We start from the raw sequence: 20338 nt of genomic DNA, 5'->3' as shown, positions 1-20338 counted from the left end.
ATTCTGGTCACTGTGTACCCAGATTAAAATGAGCAAACTTTATTCTGTTTTTTATGCTTTTGTTCTTAAATGGATGACAACGACAAGTGTGTTTTTGGACTTTACATCCTCTCAATATATTTGGACAATTTTTGCACAGATGCACAAACATTAAAATACATTTACAAACGCTTGATCTGTTTCACAAGCTCTCTTATAAATACTGCCACAAATAAAGAAAAACATTCAGTTTACAGTCATCTGCACTTTAAACAATATGATGAACATATGCAGAAATTCAGCAACTAAGCTAATCATTTTGACAACATCGGATAATTTCATATCTTTCATATATCTAGACAGCGTTTCGACTTTAAATATCAAGCAGTATTTACAGTATCTCAATAGCAAAACTGAAATGCAGACAAAAATAGAGATATTGGTAGGCTATGCCTACAAACAACTGCGATATACGTATAATACTTCGGAAAACAACCTGTATATGAATACTGGTGGAATTAATCTATACCAGCTTTTTATTTCCAGTTCTTTTCCTTACAGTTATTCTTCATACCTGACTTAAGTAAAAATTTGGGAGTATGCATGTAAACACGCAGATAACAAAAAAAAGAGGATCTAGTAAGATTGCCCTCTTGTGGTGATAATACAATCTAGAGGTCTTCGTCAATGCTTGTAATCGAACATCTTTCACAAGGTTTTCAACACTATAAATAGCATTCCTTTTATAACAAGCACCTTGTTCCTATAAAAACCACAGTGAGAGAGTTGCACATGACTGGGCTGCCGAAGCTGCCGACCACAGTATGCTTTTACTATCAGAGTGCATGGTTTATATTTAGACACTTTATCATCTGTACACCAGCCCAAGCAAACAGACCGGGCACTTCTCGTGGAGTCTCACAGTCTATGAATGGGATAAAGCAAAATGATAAGGCAAAATGAAGTCTTGAAGCAGGTTACAGCTCTTTCTTACATCTTCTGGATCTCAAAGAGACGCACGTCGGTGTCGTACCAGATGGGCGGATCCACATTACTACAGTGAAAAAGATGGAACAATGTTAAACTCAGAAACATATCTTATTTACTTGGCTGATGAATGAAAATCCTACTCTACATTATTACTAAATGAATATTCTGTTTCTAAATAACACAGTTGGATTCAAAAACACATAATTTTTTGGTTTGAATTGATAAAAGAAAACTGCAGTGCCATACTAACCGCAGGTAAATGACTCCCCACATGTATGTGCGAAACCACATGCCAGTTCCTGCATTGGCCTGGTATTTCCTGATGAGAATGGGATGGGGCACAGGCAGCAGACCCACTAGAGTGCCGTGCTGAAGAAACTTTAGGATCTCCGATTCATCTGTTAGACCCCTAATGTAAAAACATAATGTAATATTTCACAGCGGCAAACCAAACTGCATGCAGCTATCAATGACAAACTCTTCTCTTACTTGTCAATGCAGATTTTTTCCACCTGTGGCACCAGTACTTGCAACAAGCGCATGATGGTCTGCAGTGGGAGTTTGCTCTTCCAGGAAAGGACCTGCAATATAGTATATCTACTGAGTCATTTTGATTCCTCGATCAAAAGAGCTGTGCACTTACATCACAAACTGTTATTAAAACAGGTAACATGCTCATTGCATGTTGCACTAGCACAATCTATCTAATTAACCTGTTACATATGCAAATAAGAACTTTAAGGATTAATACATGTAAAATGTAAAACTTAAAATCTCGAGCCAGAGTACAGTATGAATTCTTTAAAACATGGAATAAGGCAAATGGATTATATACTAGATGACCCAAAAAAGGAAAATTCTGTCATTATTTACTCACCCTCATGTTGTTTCAAACAAAACAATACACCACAGTTTACTGTACAGCAGTAAAGACTAATGGATACTGCAGTATTTATAATAGTTTATCAGTTCACTATAGTTAATACTACAGTATACTGTAGCATTCATTAACAGTGTTGTAAATATTATAATATATACAGTATACATTTATAAAACACAATTAAAAGCAACTACAGTTGAACAATGTGCTGTGAAATGTTGTAAAAGACTTATAAAAACATATATACAAACCAAGCAAACATCAGGCAACAAACAACATGCGTCTATGGTAAAAGCTCAGTCACCCCTAGATTTTAATTTTGACTTTGGAACAGGTTTAACAGAGTTAACAGATTCTAAGTTGGCAGACCCAAGAGTTTTTTTTCTGGATAATATTCACATAAAAGGTAAGGGGGAATGCGTCCATTTAAACATTTAAAAAGAAGCAAAATCACTTCTAAAGCATACTGGCAGCCAATGTAAAGATATTAACACAGGAGTAATATGTTCATATTTGCGAACACTGGTTAAAAGATTTGCACCGTATGCACCATTTGTAATCTAGATATTGAAGAGCTGTTTATTCCCAGATACATGGAATTACAATAATCAATTCTAGAATAAATAAAAGCATGAATTGCAGTTTCAAAATGCTTAAAAGAAAGCATGTTAACTTTAGCCAATGTTCTTAATTGGTAAAAACGTGATTTGACAACTAAATTTATTTGCCTATTAAATTTAAGTGCTCTATTGAAAATGACGCACAGGTTGTTTGTTTTTTTCCACCTGATTTAACTGAAGCAGATATTTTACATTTTTAAATGTTTGGGACTTCAGAAGAGCCAAACACAATGATCTCTGTTGATGAAGTCAATGATCGTTCATTTAGATAAAAATAAATTCAAACACATCCAGGATTTGACATCGGAAAGACAGGCGCGGAGGGATTCTACATGCATCTTATGCTACAGGGGCAAATAAAGTTGAGTATCATCTGCATAGCAGTGATAGTTCAAGCTATGATTTTCAAAAATAGAAGCTAAAGGAAGTAAAGAGATAAAGGAAAATTAATCAATAAAGCATAAAGAAAACAATAAAGGGGCCAAAATAGAGCCTTGGGGGACACCACAAGTCAGGGGGACCGACCCAGAAAAATATCGTCCAAAATTGATTGAGAAGCTTCTATTTTTCAGATATGACTGAAACCAACTAAATGCAGATACTTCCAATGCCCACAACTTGTTCTAGCTGAGCAAGTATGGTTCAGAAAACACTACACTATATACCATAAATGACTATAGAATTTTTTCATGCGATGATGAAGGTCTTCTTACCCAGTCTGGCTTAGGGTTCCAGTGGCTGATGGCAGACGATGATGAGTTGGACAGACGTCTCCTTGCCATCTCTGCCTCAGTGTAGAAGACATCCTGGGGAGAAGCATTACTGTTAACACCTTCTTTTAAAGAGCTAGTGTTGAATGTGATTGTGGGCCTGCTCCTCTAACCTCACTATCTCTTCCTGAGATGGACTCTGTGTCACTGGTTCCAGCCGCAATGCTGTGTTCAGGAGTTTGTGGGGACTCTGTCGGTGGCACAGCTACCATAGTACCGTCTTCTGAAACCTGGGACTTCTCTGTCAGTTTATCGATGCCTGGAGAGAGTTAGCCTGCCTATCAAATCAACTCACACCCAAAGTGCCACTGTCTCATAAAAACTGGTCTTATACTAATATTTATCATGCAGTACTTGTAAGCAATGAGCAAAGCTACCTGGCAGGGCAACCAGACTGGTCTTCAGAGTGCCAGGCTCAGCAGGCACAGCTGGCCGTGAGCCCTCCATGGACACCGTCTCCTGTGAGCTGGTGCGAGAAATAGCGTCTGGAGATTTCCTCTTCCTCTGCAAGGCTTTCTGAATGGTGGTGGGGTCGGAGGGCAGGTTGGCCAGCTGGTGGAAGACGTTGCGCTTCCGAATGATAGCGTACACCAAATTACAGTTACCTGATCAAAACATTACCAGAGTTGGGGTCAGGGAAGAAATCAGTTCAGTTCAATACAGTTTGACTTCATTCATTTCCCGAAGGCAATTTGGTTGCAGCCTACAAGGATTTCACATAAAACAACAAAACACACAATACAAAAAAACACAAGTTTCCTTCCTAAAATGTTCTGACTTTAAATTTAAAAACTTTACAGCTGAGCGGATAAATGAATGTCTAGACCTATCTGGGGTTCTATACCGATCTATACACATTTAGAGAATTAAACCAGCACAACAGTGAAAAAGACAAAACAGTGACTAAATATAGAATCTGTTAGAACATGCACATCAATGAAATGAATGGAAATTACTATCACTGTGTGATATCGGCATTTGGTATTGGGGCATTTTAAAAAGTACAAGTACAAGAATACAGGAGATTAGAATTGGACCCGATATCGAGGCCAGTATCGGTGCATCCCTAATAATTTCCTAAACAAAGGCAAAAAAATGCCACTGAAAAACAATTCAAGAGATCAAATATTGCCAGAGGAGCTTGATTTTTTTCACAGATTATCTGTCTCATATTCTTCTGTCAGGACATAATGACAGGTTTAATAAATATGTAAAAAATATTTCTTTACAAAAGTTCCCTACAGCACCTTTAATGGAAAGGTTTATTATCAAGATTGAGTCATCTTTATCTTATAGCACCAGACAACGAGATTTACATTAATAATTTGCAAACGTACCACATGGACCTACATTAACACATTTGGCAGAAAGGCAAGAGAATGTCTAAAACTCTAAATCTGGCAAAGATGAACGAGAGTGTCGATCTTACCATCGAACTGGTACTGAATGATATTATTGAAGGCCTCCAGCAAGAAGAAGACCAGATGGTGGTTTTGAGGTGCAGAAAACAGGAACCAGTTAGTGGAGAACGCCTCCAGGAGATGGAGGAGCTTGTTGGCCGCAACCATGGAAAGACTCTTCAGGTACGGAGACACTAAACAAGAACACAGTATTATGTGCTTGACTGTCAAAAACCAAACTACACAGATGAACATTTTTGTACAGTAATCATTAGTTTGACATTAATCTGACTATTCCATTTCAAATAAAGCCATTTTTGATCTCAGGAAACCAACTGGACTTGTTATCTTTGATGAAAATGGCCTCACCCTAAATGGAATAAATCATTTAGTCTCTAACCAAATGAAAAGTGTCACCTCCAGTATTGTTTTTTTTTTTCTTGCGTAACAACGGATTACAATCTGAATCCTAGTAAAGCCCTATGCAAACTCAGATACTCTTAATACTCACCATTCACCACAATAGTGAGCAGGCAGTCATAGAGAGGCTGTAAACGCTGATGGCCACTGGTTATTATCTTGTGGAAAACCTTCAGACATAACCGGTTTTTAGAGGTTTAAAACAACGGTAGAGTCAGACACAAGACCAGAAACTTTCATGTGAATTGTAAAACTGATGCAGACATGCATCTCACCACAATGAGCAGATCGGCGTGTGTGCCCGTGAACACAGGGATGTCCATAGTGACATGAAGCGAGTACGGCTTGTTCAAACGCACACCGAAGTTCCTCTCTCCACTCAGCAGCAGCAGAATGAAGACGCCGATGTGCATGAGACCGACCCGTGCTGAAGTTCAACAACATCAAGAGATCATAACAAACTGACATGTCATTTACATAGAGATCTTAAAAGGTACAGTAACAAAAATTCATTTCTGATGTAAAATAAATATTTTAAGTGGTTTTCAGGGGGAAAAAACAACAACAAAGTGTCATCCTTAAAGGAAAACTCATTTTTTTTACATATTCCACTGTTCTTCCCTCAACTTAGGTGAGCTGACACAACCTCTCCCGTCTCTAAAGATCTAACACTCAATTGCTGTAGTGCGCAGCGCCACTATGCTAGCTTTTTGCTTAGTACCATTCATTCCTTAGGATCCAAACAGGGATGAATTTAGTAGCTACTAAACACTTCAGTGTTTTTCCCTATTTAAAGACAGTTACATGAGTAAGTATGGTGACACAAAATAAACAGTGGCAATTTCCTGAGGCGATTTCCGCAACTCTTTGACCTCAGCACAGTAATATCAAACTCCTCACCTTGGACGGAAATTAGAGGGAGAGTTTTAAGGAATGATGATATTACTGAGGTCGAAGTGCTGTCGTAGTACATTACTCATGTAACTTCTCATGTAACCGTCTTTAAATAGGGAAAACATGGAAGTTTAGTAGCTTCTAAATTCATCCCTGTTTGGACCCTAAGGAATCAATGGTGCTAAGCTAAATGCTAACATAGTGGCGCCACGCACTACAACGATTGAGTTGAGGGAAGAACATAGTGGAATATGGAAAAAGGGTGACGTTTTCCTTTAAAGGAATAGTTCATCCCAAAATATTGGTAATTTATTCCCCCTTCTTCATGTAATTTAAAATGAAACCTGAGAGATTTCTGTCCACCCATTGAAAGCCCATTCTGCCAAAATGTTATGCCCCTATTATGGATTTTTGAAAGTTACCTTTCATGCAGTGTGTAACACAGCTCTAAGTGAATGAAAAAATCCTCGTCAGCATGAAAAATTAGCATATTGCCCATCCACTTGTTGGTCTTTTCGCTTTGGTCTGAATGAAAATGGAAATTCATTCTTTGCCACTAGATGCTGCTTTTGGAGCAGTAAAAATTGCTGTTACCCCGGTAACGCTGTAAACAAAGCAGCACTGTGCTCACAAACGCTGCTTTATCAGACATTACAGGCTCATGATGACATTAAAATGAGACCAATCAACCAATCACCGCAGATTAGCGTCACGCAAAGGAGGGGTTTGGAAAAATGAATCTTTAAGCGAATTGTTTGGGAGTTGTTGAGCAAGTAAGGTAAAAATAAATACATATTATAAGACAATGAAAGTGTTCTTTGACTTTGCATGCATGTCAATCTGTTGTTGGGGACTCCCAAAACCAAAATATGAAGCCTTCATTACCCATAATGGGGCACTTTATGGGTTTGGAAAGACATGAAGGGTGAGTAAATGACCGAATTTGAATTTTTTTGGGTGAACTATGTCTTTAAAATCTTCCATTTGGTACTCTTACATTGGTCGGCTCGGGCATCGTTCAGGTAATACAGGATCGGCACTAATATGTCCAACACATCGCTGCTCTTCAGCACAAAGTACAGGAATTTCTGCAAGAGGAAATAGAGTATGTGTGAATTTTCCCCATCATTATTTAGAGATGACTGTATTTAAGCACCTAATCTCTCACTTTGTTGAAGTCACACAGTTTCCAGAAGAGGACCAGCAGTTCCTGATGAAACTGGATCTTTTTGGTTGAGTTGGGCAGGTATGTTTGAGTCAGTGGGTTGGTCAGCAGGCGCGCCAAACCTTTCAGCACGAAGTCGTAATCCTGCAGACACAAGGAAACAGCTCAAACATCAAGAGAACAATGCAGTTTCTTCTTATTTTCTTGACATATGCTAAAAAAAGGCTCTCCATACCTCCTCCCTGTGAATTCTGGACAGGTAATTCACAAACAGGTTATTTGGACCAACAGACTACCAATAAAAAGAAAAAAAGAAGGTATTGCTTCAACGACCATTGGACTGTTATTATTCACTTGACTTGTATTGACATTTGCTGTACTTGAGTGGATGTTGTGTACACTATGGGGTGTGGTGGTGTGCTTACATCCTGGTCTTCCATGCTGGAGGGGGAGGGTGGGCGGTACGGCTGTCCGCCCTCGTGCTCCAGAGTCACTATGAGGATCTGCACGGCCTGCTCCACCAGCTGCTCGCGGTAGTCAGAGAAGAGCAGGTGGTTGTAGGGGATCCCGTAGCCAACCGGGTCGTATGCGCACACCACGTTCAGCAGCGAGGTGAAGAGAGGCAGAGCGTGTCTGAAACAATGTTCACAGGATTCTTGTGGATTCTTTTTAATTAAAACATTCTTTTTTTCTTAAAACAAGACAAAATATATGCCAAAGGGGTAAGAAATTCTTGTGACAGTTAACATACTTATTTTTAATTTTTTTCTTTTATATATAATTTTTTATTATAACATATTTTTATATATATATATATATATATATATATATATATATATATATATATATATATATATATAAGGCAAGAAAACTTATCTCGTTTTCCTTTAGAATTAAAATACCTTTTCTTACACCACTGGCAGATATTTTGTCTAGCAACATTTTGATAAATTCTTCAGAAAACAAGACTCAATATCTTAATATCTAAAGTAATTTTTCTTCTCAAATAAATGTATCTTTTAGATATTTAAACTAGAAAACAAGTCAAATATGTTTATTAAGAAAATATTTTTTATTTGGCAGTGAAGGAAGAGATGAAATATTACAAAACGGTGTAGGTTTGCATACTGAAAAGTCTATAAAATTAAATGAGTTCTCTTAAAAACAAGACAAAATACATGCAAATGTGTTATGACAAATATTCTTGTTTTCCCTTTGATTTATTATCAACAAGAAGGTTTTTTAGCATACATGTTTTATACATTTTCCTGAAAACAAGACCTGAAATCTTCTTAATAAACTTTTTTATTAAACTGATTTAAGAATGCACTGTAAAAACACAAAGACATTTTTTTTTAGTGTGGCTGTAGTGTTCTTTCATTTCCTAACAAACGGTTAATAGTGTGTTCTGACTGGTTTTAGTAACACGGTTACTAGGATGTGCTGGCTGTTTTCTAGACCGTTTCCTCCAGGCCCAAATCAAAAGCGCCCACACTGAAGTTTGCAGACTAGCGTTTAATACTCAGGATTAGAGGTTTAACTTAGCAAACAGCGCTAGGAAGTCTCCGGGTCTTTAGTTGGGGAGTGTTGTGTTTGCGCTCTCGTCTACAGAGACTGACCTGTTTTCAGTGGAACAGAAGAAGGTGACCCAGGGGTTGAGGATACAGTTTTCAGATGTTGGCGGCAGGTACATGGCCTCTGAGAAACAGGTGAGCAGTAACCTCAACAGCTCAGTCCTGTAAACACACCACACACAGAGGAGTGAAACACTTTTAAACTACTCATCTGATCTCTAAATGAGTGAGCTGAATCTGGAGTTTGGGTGGAAAACAGGTGCAGGCTTAAGTGTCTTGTGTGGTTACTGATTGAAAGGTCACCATGGAAGCTCAAATAAACTCATGCGGCTGTGGGAACGGAAACTGCCGCTCTTCTCGCGGCTCTCACCTGTTGATATCGTGGATGTAGTTGAGCGGAGGCGACTGAGCGAAACCCACTCCAGCCTCCCAGATGTACTCACAGCTGTCCAGGGACTGCATGTCTTCAACCGAGTCCTGTACATGAGAAACAGACACTCAAGCTGAGACTGAAATTACTGTAACTGCATGGGACTAATTACCAAAACTGACATATTGTAAATTCTTTATTAAGTGGTTAACCGGTTACCGTTCCAGGTTGAGTAAAACTGACACACTTATTTTTAAATAAACACTAACCCCCCTAGGGTTAAATAAACACTAACCCCCCTCACCTCTCAAGCCCTTCACTGTACACTCTAATATATTTAGGCCTAAATTGCGTATCCATTTGGATGGAACTCAACTTGATACGATGCATATTTGTCAGTCATAAACGAAAAAGTAAATAAGATAAATATCTACACAGCACAGTTTTATCAACTATTTGCATCTATTTGTTTGGATTTAAAATAATCATATCTTCAAAACGGATTGATTTAATTCGTTTTAACAGTTATTCAAAATGTTTCAAACAGCATAAATCTGCTCTAGAAAGACTAGAATAATTCAGTTAAAAAGTATGGACATTGTTTAAATATGGCTAGCTGTGAAACAAGCAATAGTCTATTAGTTGAAATGTATGAGATGTAAACAAATTTGATTTATTGATTTCAAATACATAAACCTCATTTAACTGGTTATTTAAACCACATCCAGTTCATTAGTTCTGTTACAGAAGTTTTTTGTTGTTGTTTTTGTCTCATTTACTTTTACATTTAGTCATTTAGCAGATGGTTTTATCCAAAGTGATCCAAATGTTTTTTTTTTTTATAATAAATAAAATTATTAAAAAGAAGAGAGAATGCTAGTGCTAGAGGTTCAAGTGTAGGGATGCGGTTCAGCCGTTAGCTGTTAAGCCATCTCTCTCTCTCGCTCTCTCTCTCTCTCTCTCTCTCTCTATATATATATGTAGGTACTCACAGGTCTTCCTTTCTTGTGGCTCTGAACAGTGAAGTCTGGACAGAAGAGTAAGTCAGCCACAGCCAGTAAGAGAGACTCTGCCAGCGGACGAGCGCCTTCATCTTCATCCTCCATATCATCCATCTGTGCAGAGACGAGGGTAAACAAATCACTACAAATGCTACTACTTCACTTACTCTTATTTTTAACATGTAATTATTATTTTATTATTATTATTATTTTACCTATAATGTATGTTTATTTCAGTTATAATAAATAATTTTAAAGATAATTGTAAAATCTGACAATGTAGAAAGGGATGTAAATGATTTTTAGCAATTTAGGTTTCTCTTAGAGCAAATCCACAACCAGGGCATAAAAATGAATAAATATGCTTGTGTTGAATATACAGCATCAGCTTTGCTGAGAGAAATCCATTTGAGTGTGTTTCATAATCGTACACTGCTATTTTTAAATGCACTTAAACACAAGCTTTAAGTCACACTGCTGAATATGGGCCAGGTTTGAAGGTGAGTAGCAAGCACTCAGTGGGTATTATTTAGTGGTCCTCCTCACCCCCGCTCTGCCAGCGCCAGGGATGGTGGACCAGAAGAAGCCTCTCCAGTCCTGGTCCTCAAAGATGTAGGGCAGGGTCCGAGAGAGCATACGAGTGCAGTTCAGCACGATCTGTTTCTCCTTCTCTGTGGGGCAGCCGGACTCGGCTCCCTGAACCAACTTCTCCACCGCCTGGGGGAATACACACATACACTCATGACCAAACACACACAAGACAGTATGGACATGAACACATACACACCTAAAACGTGTCAAAATATCAGAATGTCCAGTTTTTGAGTCTTCAAGTTTATCGATACTGTGGCTGAATGAATCCAGAAAGTAGATCAGGAGGTCAAATTGCAGGAAAAAAATTAAAAGCAAGATACAAATACTTGTCAAAATATGAAAACAAAATCAAAATAATAATAGGATATAGATATGTGTACATATACTGTATACTCAAACGTGCACGTACACATTCACCTAGATACAAATATATTCACATAAAATACAAATTTATATTTATTTCTTTTAAAAGAAAAAGAGAGAGCCTAAATGTACACCTTATATTGGTTAAAATAAAGGTCCAATCATTAAAAAAAAAAAAAAAATATGTTGAATATGTCAAATGAATCATATTAACTATGAATATGATCCACTAACGTTTGGATTCAAAAGTTTGGAGTTGGTAAGAATTATTATTATTTTTAATAATGTTTTTAAAAGATGTCTCTTTTGCTCAACAAATGTAATCATTTATTTAATCACTGATAAATATTATTACCATTTAAAGTAACAGTTTATTAAATCTATTGTAAATTGTTATTTATTCCTGTGATGCAAAGCTGAATTTCCAGCATCATTACTCCAGTGTCACATCATCCTTCAGAAATCATTCTAATATGCAGATTTGGCTGCTAAAGAAATATTTCTGATTATTATCAGTGCTGCTTAATATATATATATATATATATATATATATATATATATATATATATATATATAAAGTAATACTTTTTAAAGGATTCTTTGATGGACAAAAAAAACTAACTAAAATCTTTAAAGTCTATAAAGTATCCTAGCTACTTTTTTTTTAATTACATTCCCTTTGATGTCTTTTGTTATTCAGATAAGTGTTAAATACATTCGGGCCCACCGTGAAACTAAACAGAGCACATGTGTACACAAGTTAAATCATTTTTAAATTCTGTTACACAATATAATCTCTTTACTTATGGTCTGATGTCATGCTTTTATTCCTTGAGTACACAGTAAAGCAACACGTCTCTCTTTCTCTTTTTTGCAAACTCCTCTGGCAGGATGCGCACTTGAAGACTATGAAGATTTCTAATCAGGTTTCCTTTCTGATGAACAGCCTTAAACAGGAAGTCCAGGGACTGAGACAGGAAGGGAAAACACCAGCTGTTTCCTGTCTCACCGACAACTTTAAACTCATGCAATCAGTGCCTTTTACCGATGAGGCACTTTCTCTAATGACTGAATGTTAGTGCTGCACGTATGTAACAGGTGTCATGTTTCAGCACTGAATGCTACCTTGTAACACAGTGTTGCCAGATTGGAGGGGGACTCCTCCCGGACGGCTCGGATCTCAGCGGCGGGGAGCAGGGCGAACACGTCCTGCACGCTGGTAGCAGTATCAGCCCAGAACTGATCCCAGAACGCGTCATCGGTGGCTTCCACGGGCTAGGGGTGGGTGAGGAGGATAAGGTTTTTAATGCATATGTAAATCCTTTTAACACACACTAGAACGAAGCAACAGCTGGGCTGATCTACACATCAATATTTAATCACCAGTAAAAAATAACAAAGCACCCACGTTAACCCTGCAGAGGACATGAAACAGTTCATCATTTCATATTTTCAGTTAAAATCATGTTTAAAAATGACAATCAGGACGTGACACGGTATTATCCTCTAAAAACTGATTTAAACAACATTTGACTGATTTTTATGATTATCATACACACAGGTTTGTGAGCTCATTCTGACTGAGTGACTATAAAGAATATTTTTAAATAAAATATTTCATTTCTCAACGACCTCTATACGCTTATTATTAAGATATATTTGGATGAATTGATCATTAAAAAACGACGTCACGTCAAGAGGGGCGGGATCTAACATACCTCATTATTTCATTTGATAATTTCTACACACATATATATATATATATATATATATATATATATATATATATATATATATATATATATATATATATAATTAAAAGCAAGCAAACAAACTAACAACAACAACAACAAAAAACTCAAATAAATGGTATAAAACAAGATATACAGCTTTAGTTTTAATTTATTTAGAGAGGTTTATCCTGAAACCAACGGGAAATAAAATTTACATAAAATACAGTTATATTAAATCATATGTTCTCACATGCAGTTAAGCTCTACGTAAATTCATTTTGTTTTAAAAATGTTTAGCGGTTACTACATTTTCACATAGATTAAAAAAAATTATAAAATAAATAACACTGTTTATTGTTATTACGCTAACATTAAAATAAAAAATAAAAATAAAAAATGAAATCGTTCCATATGAATGAGGAACATAACGCAGATGTTTACATCTGCAGATAAACACATGACACCTGCACCTGTCTTATTATGGGCGAACACAAGCATCATTATTCTTATTTAAATATCATGACCATCGCAGTCATACCCAGTGTATGATGAAGACTAAATTATGATTGTATTATCCTGATTATGTGAGATGTGAGGTGCTGCAGAGGTCTGGAGTGAGGCGCAGTCTCCATCTGGAAACACACAGGCTCCTAATAACAGCCTCGAGTAACAGCCAAGACACAAACCTGTGTTTTCGTGGTCAGCTGGATCACCGCCTTCCTGAAATTCAGCTTCGAGTCCGTATTTCCCATTTTTCCTGATATGTTGGTTTAATGATGAGGCTCTGCTCTAATCCCCGTCACCTCCTCCTCTGCGTGTGTCATCTGCGGAGGCGGCGGAGCTGCGCTAAATCCGCACACTTCCGGGATGAGGATCTGATAAATAAACCTACTATGGTCAAGGCTGACTCCTGAATATTAATTAGACGGTGTGACGTCAAGCTAATAGGCGTAACGGATTGGGTTAACGGCAGAGCGACATGAAGCGAGTCTAGCGGCCCTCAGCTCAGTCTGTGAATTAATGAAGCGTTGATAATGCAGCAGGGCTGACTCTTCAATATTACTAAATATATTTATTAGGTTGCGTAACTAGACGCCTAAGAAAAGTTACCAAGCAACGACAATCTGCTCAAATTAATATTCATAAGCCAGGCCTCTGCCTAAGTTACCATAGTAGGATTAATAAATCCCAAACGCAGTTGCTAGGAAAACACTGTTTAGCTAATTCACCCTTAGAATATTTTACTTTTCACAGACATCCATATGCATTGGACACGGAACAAAAAATCTAATGCAGTCTCATGAAAACCAACGCATTTATACATTTTAATTATCAAACATTTAGTCATTTAGCCTTTAAATGAAACATCAGTTGTCATAAATGTGTTCAGCTAATATTATACTGGGTCTTTTTGTAAGTCAGAGAGACACACGGACTTTTTAATTTAATTTGACTAATTCTAATGGCTAAATTCCATATACATAAAAAACAAAGCATACTTTTTAGCGTTTAAAAAAGTAATTTATTGTTGAATCAATCTTGCCCTAAAAAAATATGAATTAAAATAAAATACTTGTGTGTGTGTGTGTGTGTGTGTGTGTGTGTGTGTAAATAACAACAACAAAAAAGACTGAACAAGCATGTATTTCCGTTAATGTCTTTATGTAATAGTAGCCTAAATATCTTCCTTTAGCAAATTGTTGTTTCTGATTATACTTGTTTTATCCATGTGCATTATTTTCAATAATTTAAAGAAGCAGCTAAGTGAATAAATAAGGGTAAAGCTGAATGGGTGCCGAACCAGATAAAAATCAAATATATTTTCTTGAGCAGAAGCGCTGTGGGCATCGGACGTGACGTCATCGCACAACCAGCCAATCCCGCGCCACCCTCGTGTTTACAGTCATGTCCGCGCATGCGCACTAGCATGTAAATAACAGCAACCGCGGTGGTGTGTTCGGTGTCGCGAAGGCTCATCAAACAGACGAACAATCGGTTTATATTTACAGAGAACGTTATTATATCTGCTTCGTTAATGAATGTTAGTCTGGAAGAAGAAGTATTTAAAGCGTTAAATTAGTAGTAAAGGACGCGTGAATTTGTGAAAGTGTCAGTTAGCACGCAGCTATGACAGAGACTAGCCGGAGGAGTTAGAGTTCGACACATTTATCACCGTAGAATCAACTAAATACGACTTTCACTTATTTCGATTTATAATCGTCTCATTACTAATTCATAAACCCGCTTTCAGTGGGACGGGGATGAGAGTATTTAGTGTCTAAACGTGTTGTGTTGTATTGAGTGTAGCATGACACAGCAGGTTGTTGATCAGAGAAACACAGCTGATCCAGCAGCGAATGAGGCTCAGTAAAACACTCACACACTCAAGACCAGCATTCAAGACCCTTAATCTGCTGTGGGAGTCGCAGAAATGCTTACAGAAAACAGGTGAGTCTATAAACTGCTGATGCATTCATTCATCATAATAAACCAACATGTCTATATGATTCACAGAAGGGCAATTTTAGGTTTAGACTAGAGACAGATTGTGACAAAGTGGTATGCGCTAGAATGTTCATTGTTGCAACAAATATAAAACAGTATACATAATAGTATGTGAAAAACATAAATATGGTTATACACAATGATTAATGTGTAAGTGTGTGCCATCAGTGTTAAGAAGCTGCTCTAGTACGGTGTTGACAATCTTTAACCTGTAATGATGCTGTAAAGGAAACGTCAGCGCGCTGAAGGAGATGATGAAGATGCTCAGATGCCTCAGGCCAAACGACTGAGTTCAGCCCTCCAGAGCTCAGAGACGGGGAGAGAGTCCTGGGAATCTGAGGTAGGGAACGCAGTCAACAACACACCAATACACTTCTTGAGCCCCTTTCACACTATCAGCCACTTTTGTCTGGCGAAGAGGTTGCTAGTGGGCGTCTCAATACTGTTTGCCTTGACAGTGAATCAGGTTTCTTCCCGCTAAGCACAAACATTTTGGAGGCAAAATACTACATATAATCTACATCTAAAATGAAATCCGTACATGCAAATAAAAATGAATAAGAACCAGAGCCTACTTTCTTCCATTGCGTATGTTTATGTACGTTGTTGAGGGGAGGAAGATCACAGGAGCTCTATCTTCTTTCCTATTGGCTGTTGCTCCAAAAGTCGCTCTTCATTTGCATTAAGTTGAAGTTGCTGTGCCGAAAATCACCAGCTGAAATGAATGGGATTGTGTTGCTCTCCTGTTGTGTGTCTCTTGTAGTGTGAACGGGGCTTTATCATTTAACTGCACCCAACTTACTGTGTTGTCTTATTGCTGTCTTCGGAAGTGTTTAGCCAGTTATGATGAGGCTGGAATATAATGGGATGAAGTTATTAAAAGCCGTTTCTGGCTTTGCGTAGCTCCTGCCACTCTGCATCTTCTTCAAAAACAGGGTTTCTGAGGTGATGACAAGCTAAAATCATCACAATGAAAAGAACCAAAGACTGAAATAAATGAACTTCTCCATGACTTTCTAATTTATTGAGATGCACCTGTATATTTCTGAAGGTGCTGTTGACTTGAACTTTTCACCAGATGTCCACAACAACCAAAGTAATCCATACAAAGAAAACAAAACAAATAAGTTCAGAAATTAAGTGAAGTGTAATAACATTTAATGACGCCAGGGGGAAAAAAAAAAACTACTGAAATGTATTTAATAACGTGCAGAAAGCCTTTGTTGGTAATGACAGCTTCGAGACGCCTCCTGTGGGAAGAAACTAGTCACATGTATTGGATGTGATTTGGGTCTTTATTTCTCACAGTCTTCAAATCATGAAGGTTATGTGAGCCTCTTCTAAAATCTCTGACCTGTAGTTCTTACTTTCTATTTGAAGTCAGGTGATTGGCTGGCCATTCTAGCACCTTTCTTTTCTTTCTCTGAAACCAATCTAAACGTCTGCCCTTGTTTCATATTCTTCATCCTGGTACTGTAGGTGGTGGGACTGAACCAGCTAATATTAATTTCCACTGACTAGGGGCAGGATTGCTTTCTAAATACTGATAGATTTCAGCTGATGTCTCGGCTTTCCATGTCTTTTTGCACCTCCCTTTCTTCACGTGTTCAGTACTTTTTCCCTGCGTCATTGCATTTTATTACACAACTTAATTTCCGAACTTATGTGTTTTGGTTGACTTTGTATGCAAGGATTACTTGGGTTGTTACTGACACATGGTGAATATTATACGGCTACAGCACCGTTAGAAATATATTTACTGAGAAAAATGGTCACAGGTTCAATACTTATTTTTATTTGTCATTTTTAAAACGTTGAAATGACTGAGATATGAACTTCTCTCAGGGGTGCTCCAAGTAAATATTTTACTTCTAAAGGCTGACAGAAACTCTCAGTGTTAGAAAGGTACGACTCAAGTTCACTGGTCATTTCCATCTGATCTAATCCGTTTAAGATTCACATTTCTGAATCTTGTCTGAATGGTACAAAGGGAGTTTTTCTGACCGCTCCAGGGCTGTTGTTTCTTGAATCCCCTCTCACTGATGATCTTGATCATGTGATGCAGTCTTCCAGTAGCGAGAGCAGTTGGATCAGCAGTCCGGATCGCGCCGCGGGGAGCAGCAGCAGCGGAGTGGATGTTCTCGGGCCCCACGCCGGCCCCGGCCCCTGCAGTCCCCACAGTGCCTCCAAGCAGTCGGACCCCGGGGACCTGCTGTCCTACCAGCACATCAACCGTGTCCTGAGGGAAGCCCATTTCCAAAGCTTACAGAGCCGGGCTCAGTCCAAGCACAGGTGACTCTCAGGGACCGCCAAACCCCGTAGAGACCAGGGTAAAACTTCTTCATCTCCATCCTCACTCAAACCTGCTCCTACTTTCTAGATCTCTCTGCTAAAGCTCGTGTTATGTTAATATTTTATTGGATGGAAATAAAAATGCCCTGGTACTGTAAGCTCTCCGACTAACTAGAGCACAAAAGTGCTCATTGTAAGCAATAACGGCTTGACTATGATGCAAACTTTTGTGACTTTCACACTGTGTACGTTTCTTCTGAAAACAGCTCTATTGAGAATTAAGATGCAGTTTAGTGGGGATTTGCACTTGATCTGATATTGATGTGGAGCATATAGCAATCCAGCTGAGCACATTTAGATGGGAGGCGTAAATATTCCCATGCACCTCTGGTTAGTGAACTCCATTGCAGTTCTGTCACTAAATGCAGTCGAGTTAATATCAAAGACTGCGCTGATGGGCGGATCTGGAACATGTCTTTGTCATCTGCCGGATCTCTTTCCTCCTAAACCATCACTGAAGCTGGTCGCTCGTCCAGGCATCAGGCCTTCGAAGCCCTGCGGAGGTTTTCTCGTGTGCTAGTCAAAATTCTGCATTTTAAAGAGTGTGGTTTATTTTACTATACCTTTTTGTATTGAAAGATGTACATTGCATTTTACATTCAGATCATCTACATTTCTAAATAAAGATGGATGTTCTTAAGCAAACCTGTGTCGTTAATCTGTGTGATCTGTAGAATAACATCAGGAAGATAAATCCTGTAAAAGTGATATGTCCATGTTTTCAAAAGAAAAAAAATCTCAGTTAAATGCTACAGTACACTACCAGTAATCCTGAACTGAGATCTAGCATTTAGAGAAGTTACGGAGTCCTAAAACCTAAAAAGAGTAGTCTGGTTTATTTATTTATTTATTTATTTATGGTTAAATGCCTGAAATAAGGTCTGTGGTTAACACAAGTTCAGCATATTTTCAAGTATTATTCTACAATATAAAATACATCTGTATTAGCCCTGTAATTATTTTTTTTTTTGTCTTGTCTTGAAAAAGACTAACAAGTTAACAATTGTCTAAATGTCCTCACACCTCACACTCAGTCCAGTTTTTTACAGCATTATTTTACCTCGAACCTTCATAGATTTTAAAGAAAGATGAAAAGATTTGTCGTCTTCATAGCGGTGACTAATATAACTTTAGCTTTTTAAAGTTCTACCATCTGACATTAAACCCATAGAGAATCTGTACATTTTAATAAATAAAAAAGAATTAATGATATAACAAACTGTTATATAACCTTATTATTTTTAGCATCGATATGACCAGGTCATACATACAAGATGGCATTCATTAATTCAAACTTATTGAAAGGGGAAGAGAAACAAATTTGTGATTTAATATAAGGATTTCTTGAGTGTAACACATTTGATGAAATGTCTGTTTTTGAGTGGTATTTGATAGGTATTTTTATTATGGAATCATTTTTAACTGAAAAATTCTGAATTATAGGCGTGTATATATACATGTAATTATATGACATTGTAATCATAATATTTCATAATACTTTTGGAGATCATTTGAAATATTGATTTAATGGCATATATTTAGATTATCTTTAACAAAATGTGTAAAAAAAAAATTATATATATATATATATATATACAGTCTTGTTCAAAATAATAGCAGTACAATGTGACTAACCAGAATAATCAAGGTTTTTAGTATATTTTTTATTGCTACGTGGCAAACAAGTTACCAGTAGGTTCAGTAGATTGTCAGAAAACAAACAAGACCCAGCATTCATGATATGCACGCTCTTAAGGCTGTGCAATTGGGCAATTAGTTGAAAGGGGTGTGTTCAAAAAAATAGCAGTGTCTACCTTTGACTGTACAAACTCAAAACTATTTTGTACAAACATTTTTTTTTCTGGGATTTAGCAATCCTGTGAATCACTAAACTAATATTTAGTTGTATGACCACAGTTTTTTAAAACTGCTTGACATCTGTGTGGCATGGAGTCAACCAACTTGTGGCACCTCTCAGCTGTTATTCCACTCCATGATTCTTTAACAACATTCCACAATTCATTCACATTTCTTGGTTTTGCTTCAGAAACAGCATTTTTGATATCACCCCACAAGTTCTCAATTGGATTAAGGTCTGGAGATTGGGCTGGCCACTCCATAACATTAATTTTGTTGGTTTGGAACCAAGACTTTGCCCGTTTACTAGTGTGTTTTGGGTCATTGTCTTGTTGAAACAACCATTTCAAGGGCATGTCCTCTTCAGCATAGGGCAACATGACCTCTTCAAGTATTTTAACATATGCAAACTGATCCATGATCCCTGGTATGCGATAAATAGGCCCAACACCATAGTAGGAGAAACATGCCCATATCATGATGCTTGCACCTCCATGCTTCACTGTCTTCACTGTGTACTGTGGCTTGAATTCAGAGTTTGGGGGTCGTCTCACAAACTGCCTGTGGCCCTTGGACCCAAAAAGAACAATTTTACTCTCATCAGTCCACAAAATGTTCCTCCATTTCTCTTTAGGCCAGTTGATGTGTTCTTTGGCAAATTGTAACCTCTTCTGCACATGCCTTTTTTTTAACAGAGGGACTTTGCGGGGGATTCTTGAAAATAGATTAGCTTCACACAGACGTCTTCTAACTGTCACAGTACTTACAGGTAACTCCAGACTGTCTTTGATCATCCTGGAGGTGATCATTGGCTGAGCCTTTGCCATTCTGGTTATTCTTCTATCCATTTTGATGGTTGTCTTCCGTTTTC

General features: G+C 37.6%; 2 protein-coding genes across 2 annotated transcripts; one reads left to right on the top strand and one right to left on the bottom strand.

Moving 5' to 3' along the window:
* Positions 1 to 114: 114 nt before the first annotated feature.
* hid1a (HID1 domain containing a) lies at positions 115 to 13651 on the bottom strand. The gene is made up of 19 exons (XM_026208915.1): positions 13440 to 13651; positions 12146 to 12295; positions 10610 to 10780; positions 10055 to 10177; positions 9063 to 9169; positions 8738 to 8854; positions 7544 to 7751; positions 7354 to 7410; positions 7122 to 7262; positions 6951 to 7041; positions 5335 to 5486; positions 5151 to 5229; positions 4669 to 4833; positions 3617 to 3844; positions 3353 to 3498; positions 3183 to 3275; positions 1459 to 1550; positions 1220 to 1378; positions 115 to 1033 (listed from the first exon to the last, which is right to left on the bottom strand). The coding sequence occupies exons 1-19, from the start codon at positions 13503 to 13505 to the stop codon at positions 970 to 972; spliced, it is 2409 nt and encodes an 802-aa protein (XP_026064700.1). The 5' UTR covers positions 13506 to 13651; the 3' UTR covers positions 115 to 969.
* Positions 13652 to 14670: 1019 nt separating this feature from the next.
* LOC113047583 (protein FAM104A) lies at positions 14671 to 18255 on the top strand. Its single transcript, XM_026208961.1, has 3 exons — positions 14671 to 15201; positions 15487 to 15598; positions 17324 to 18255. The coding sequence occupies exons 1-3, from the start codon at positions 15185 to 15187 to the stop codon at positions 17552 to 17554; spliced, it is 360 nt and encodes a 119-aa protein (XP_026064746.1). The 5' UTR covers positions 14671 to 15184; the 3' UTR covers positions 17555 to 18255.
* Positions 18256 to 20338: the final 2083 nt, after the last annotated feature.

This window comes from Carassius auratus, chromosome 28, assembly GCF_003368295.1.
Source record: "Carassius auratus strain Wakin chromosome 28, ASM336829v1, whole genome shotgun sequence".
Taxonomy (NCBI): Eukaryota; Metazoa; Chordata; class Actinopteri; order Cypriniformes; family Cyprinidae; genus Carassius; species Carassius auratus.
This window is presented reverse-complemented; position numbering and strand designations above follow the sequence as displayed.

Coding starts and splice junctions, on each gene's coding strand:
- LOC113047583 (XM_026208961.1), top strand. Junction 15,599..17,323: donor GAGAGTCCTGGGAATCTGAG/GTAGGGAACGCA, acceptor CATGTGATGCAG/TCTTCCAGTAGCGAGAGCAG.
- hid1a (XM_026208915.1), bottom strand. CDS start 13,505: ATGGGAAATACGGACTCGAAGCTGAATTTCAGGAAGGCGGTGATCCAG. Junction 7,752..8,737: donor TTCTGTTCCACTGAAAACAG/GTCAGTCTCTGT, acceptor ACATTGTTTCAG/ACACGCTCTGCCTCTCTTCA. Junction 7,042..7,121: donor AACTGTGTGACTTCAACAAA/GTGAGAGATTAG, acceptor TTCCTCTTGCAG/AAATTCCTGTACTTTGTGCT.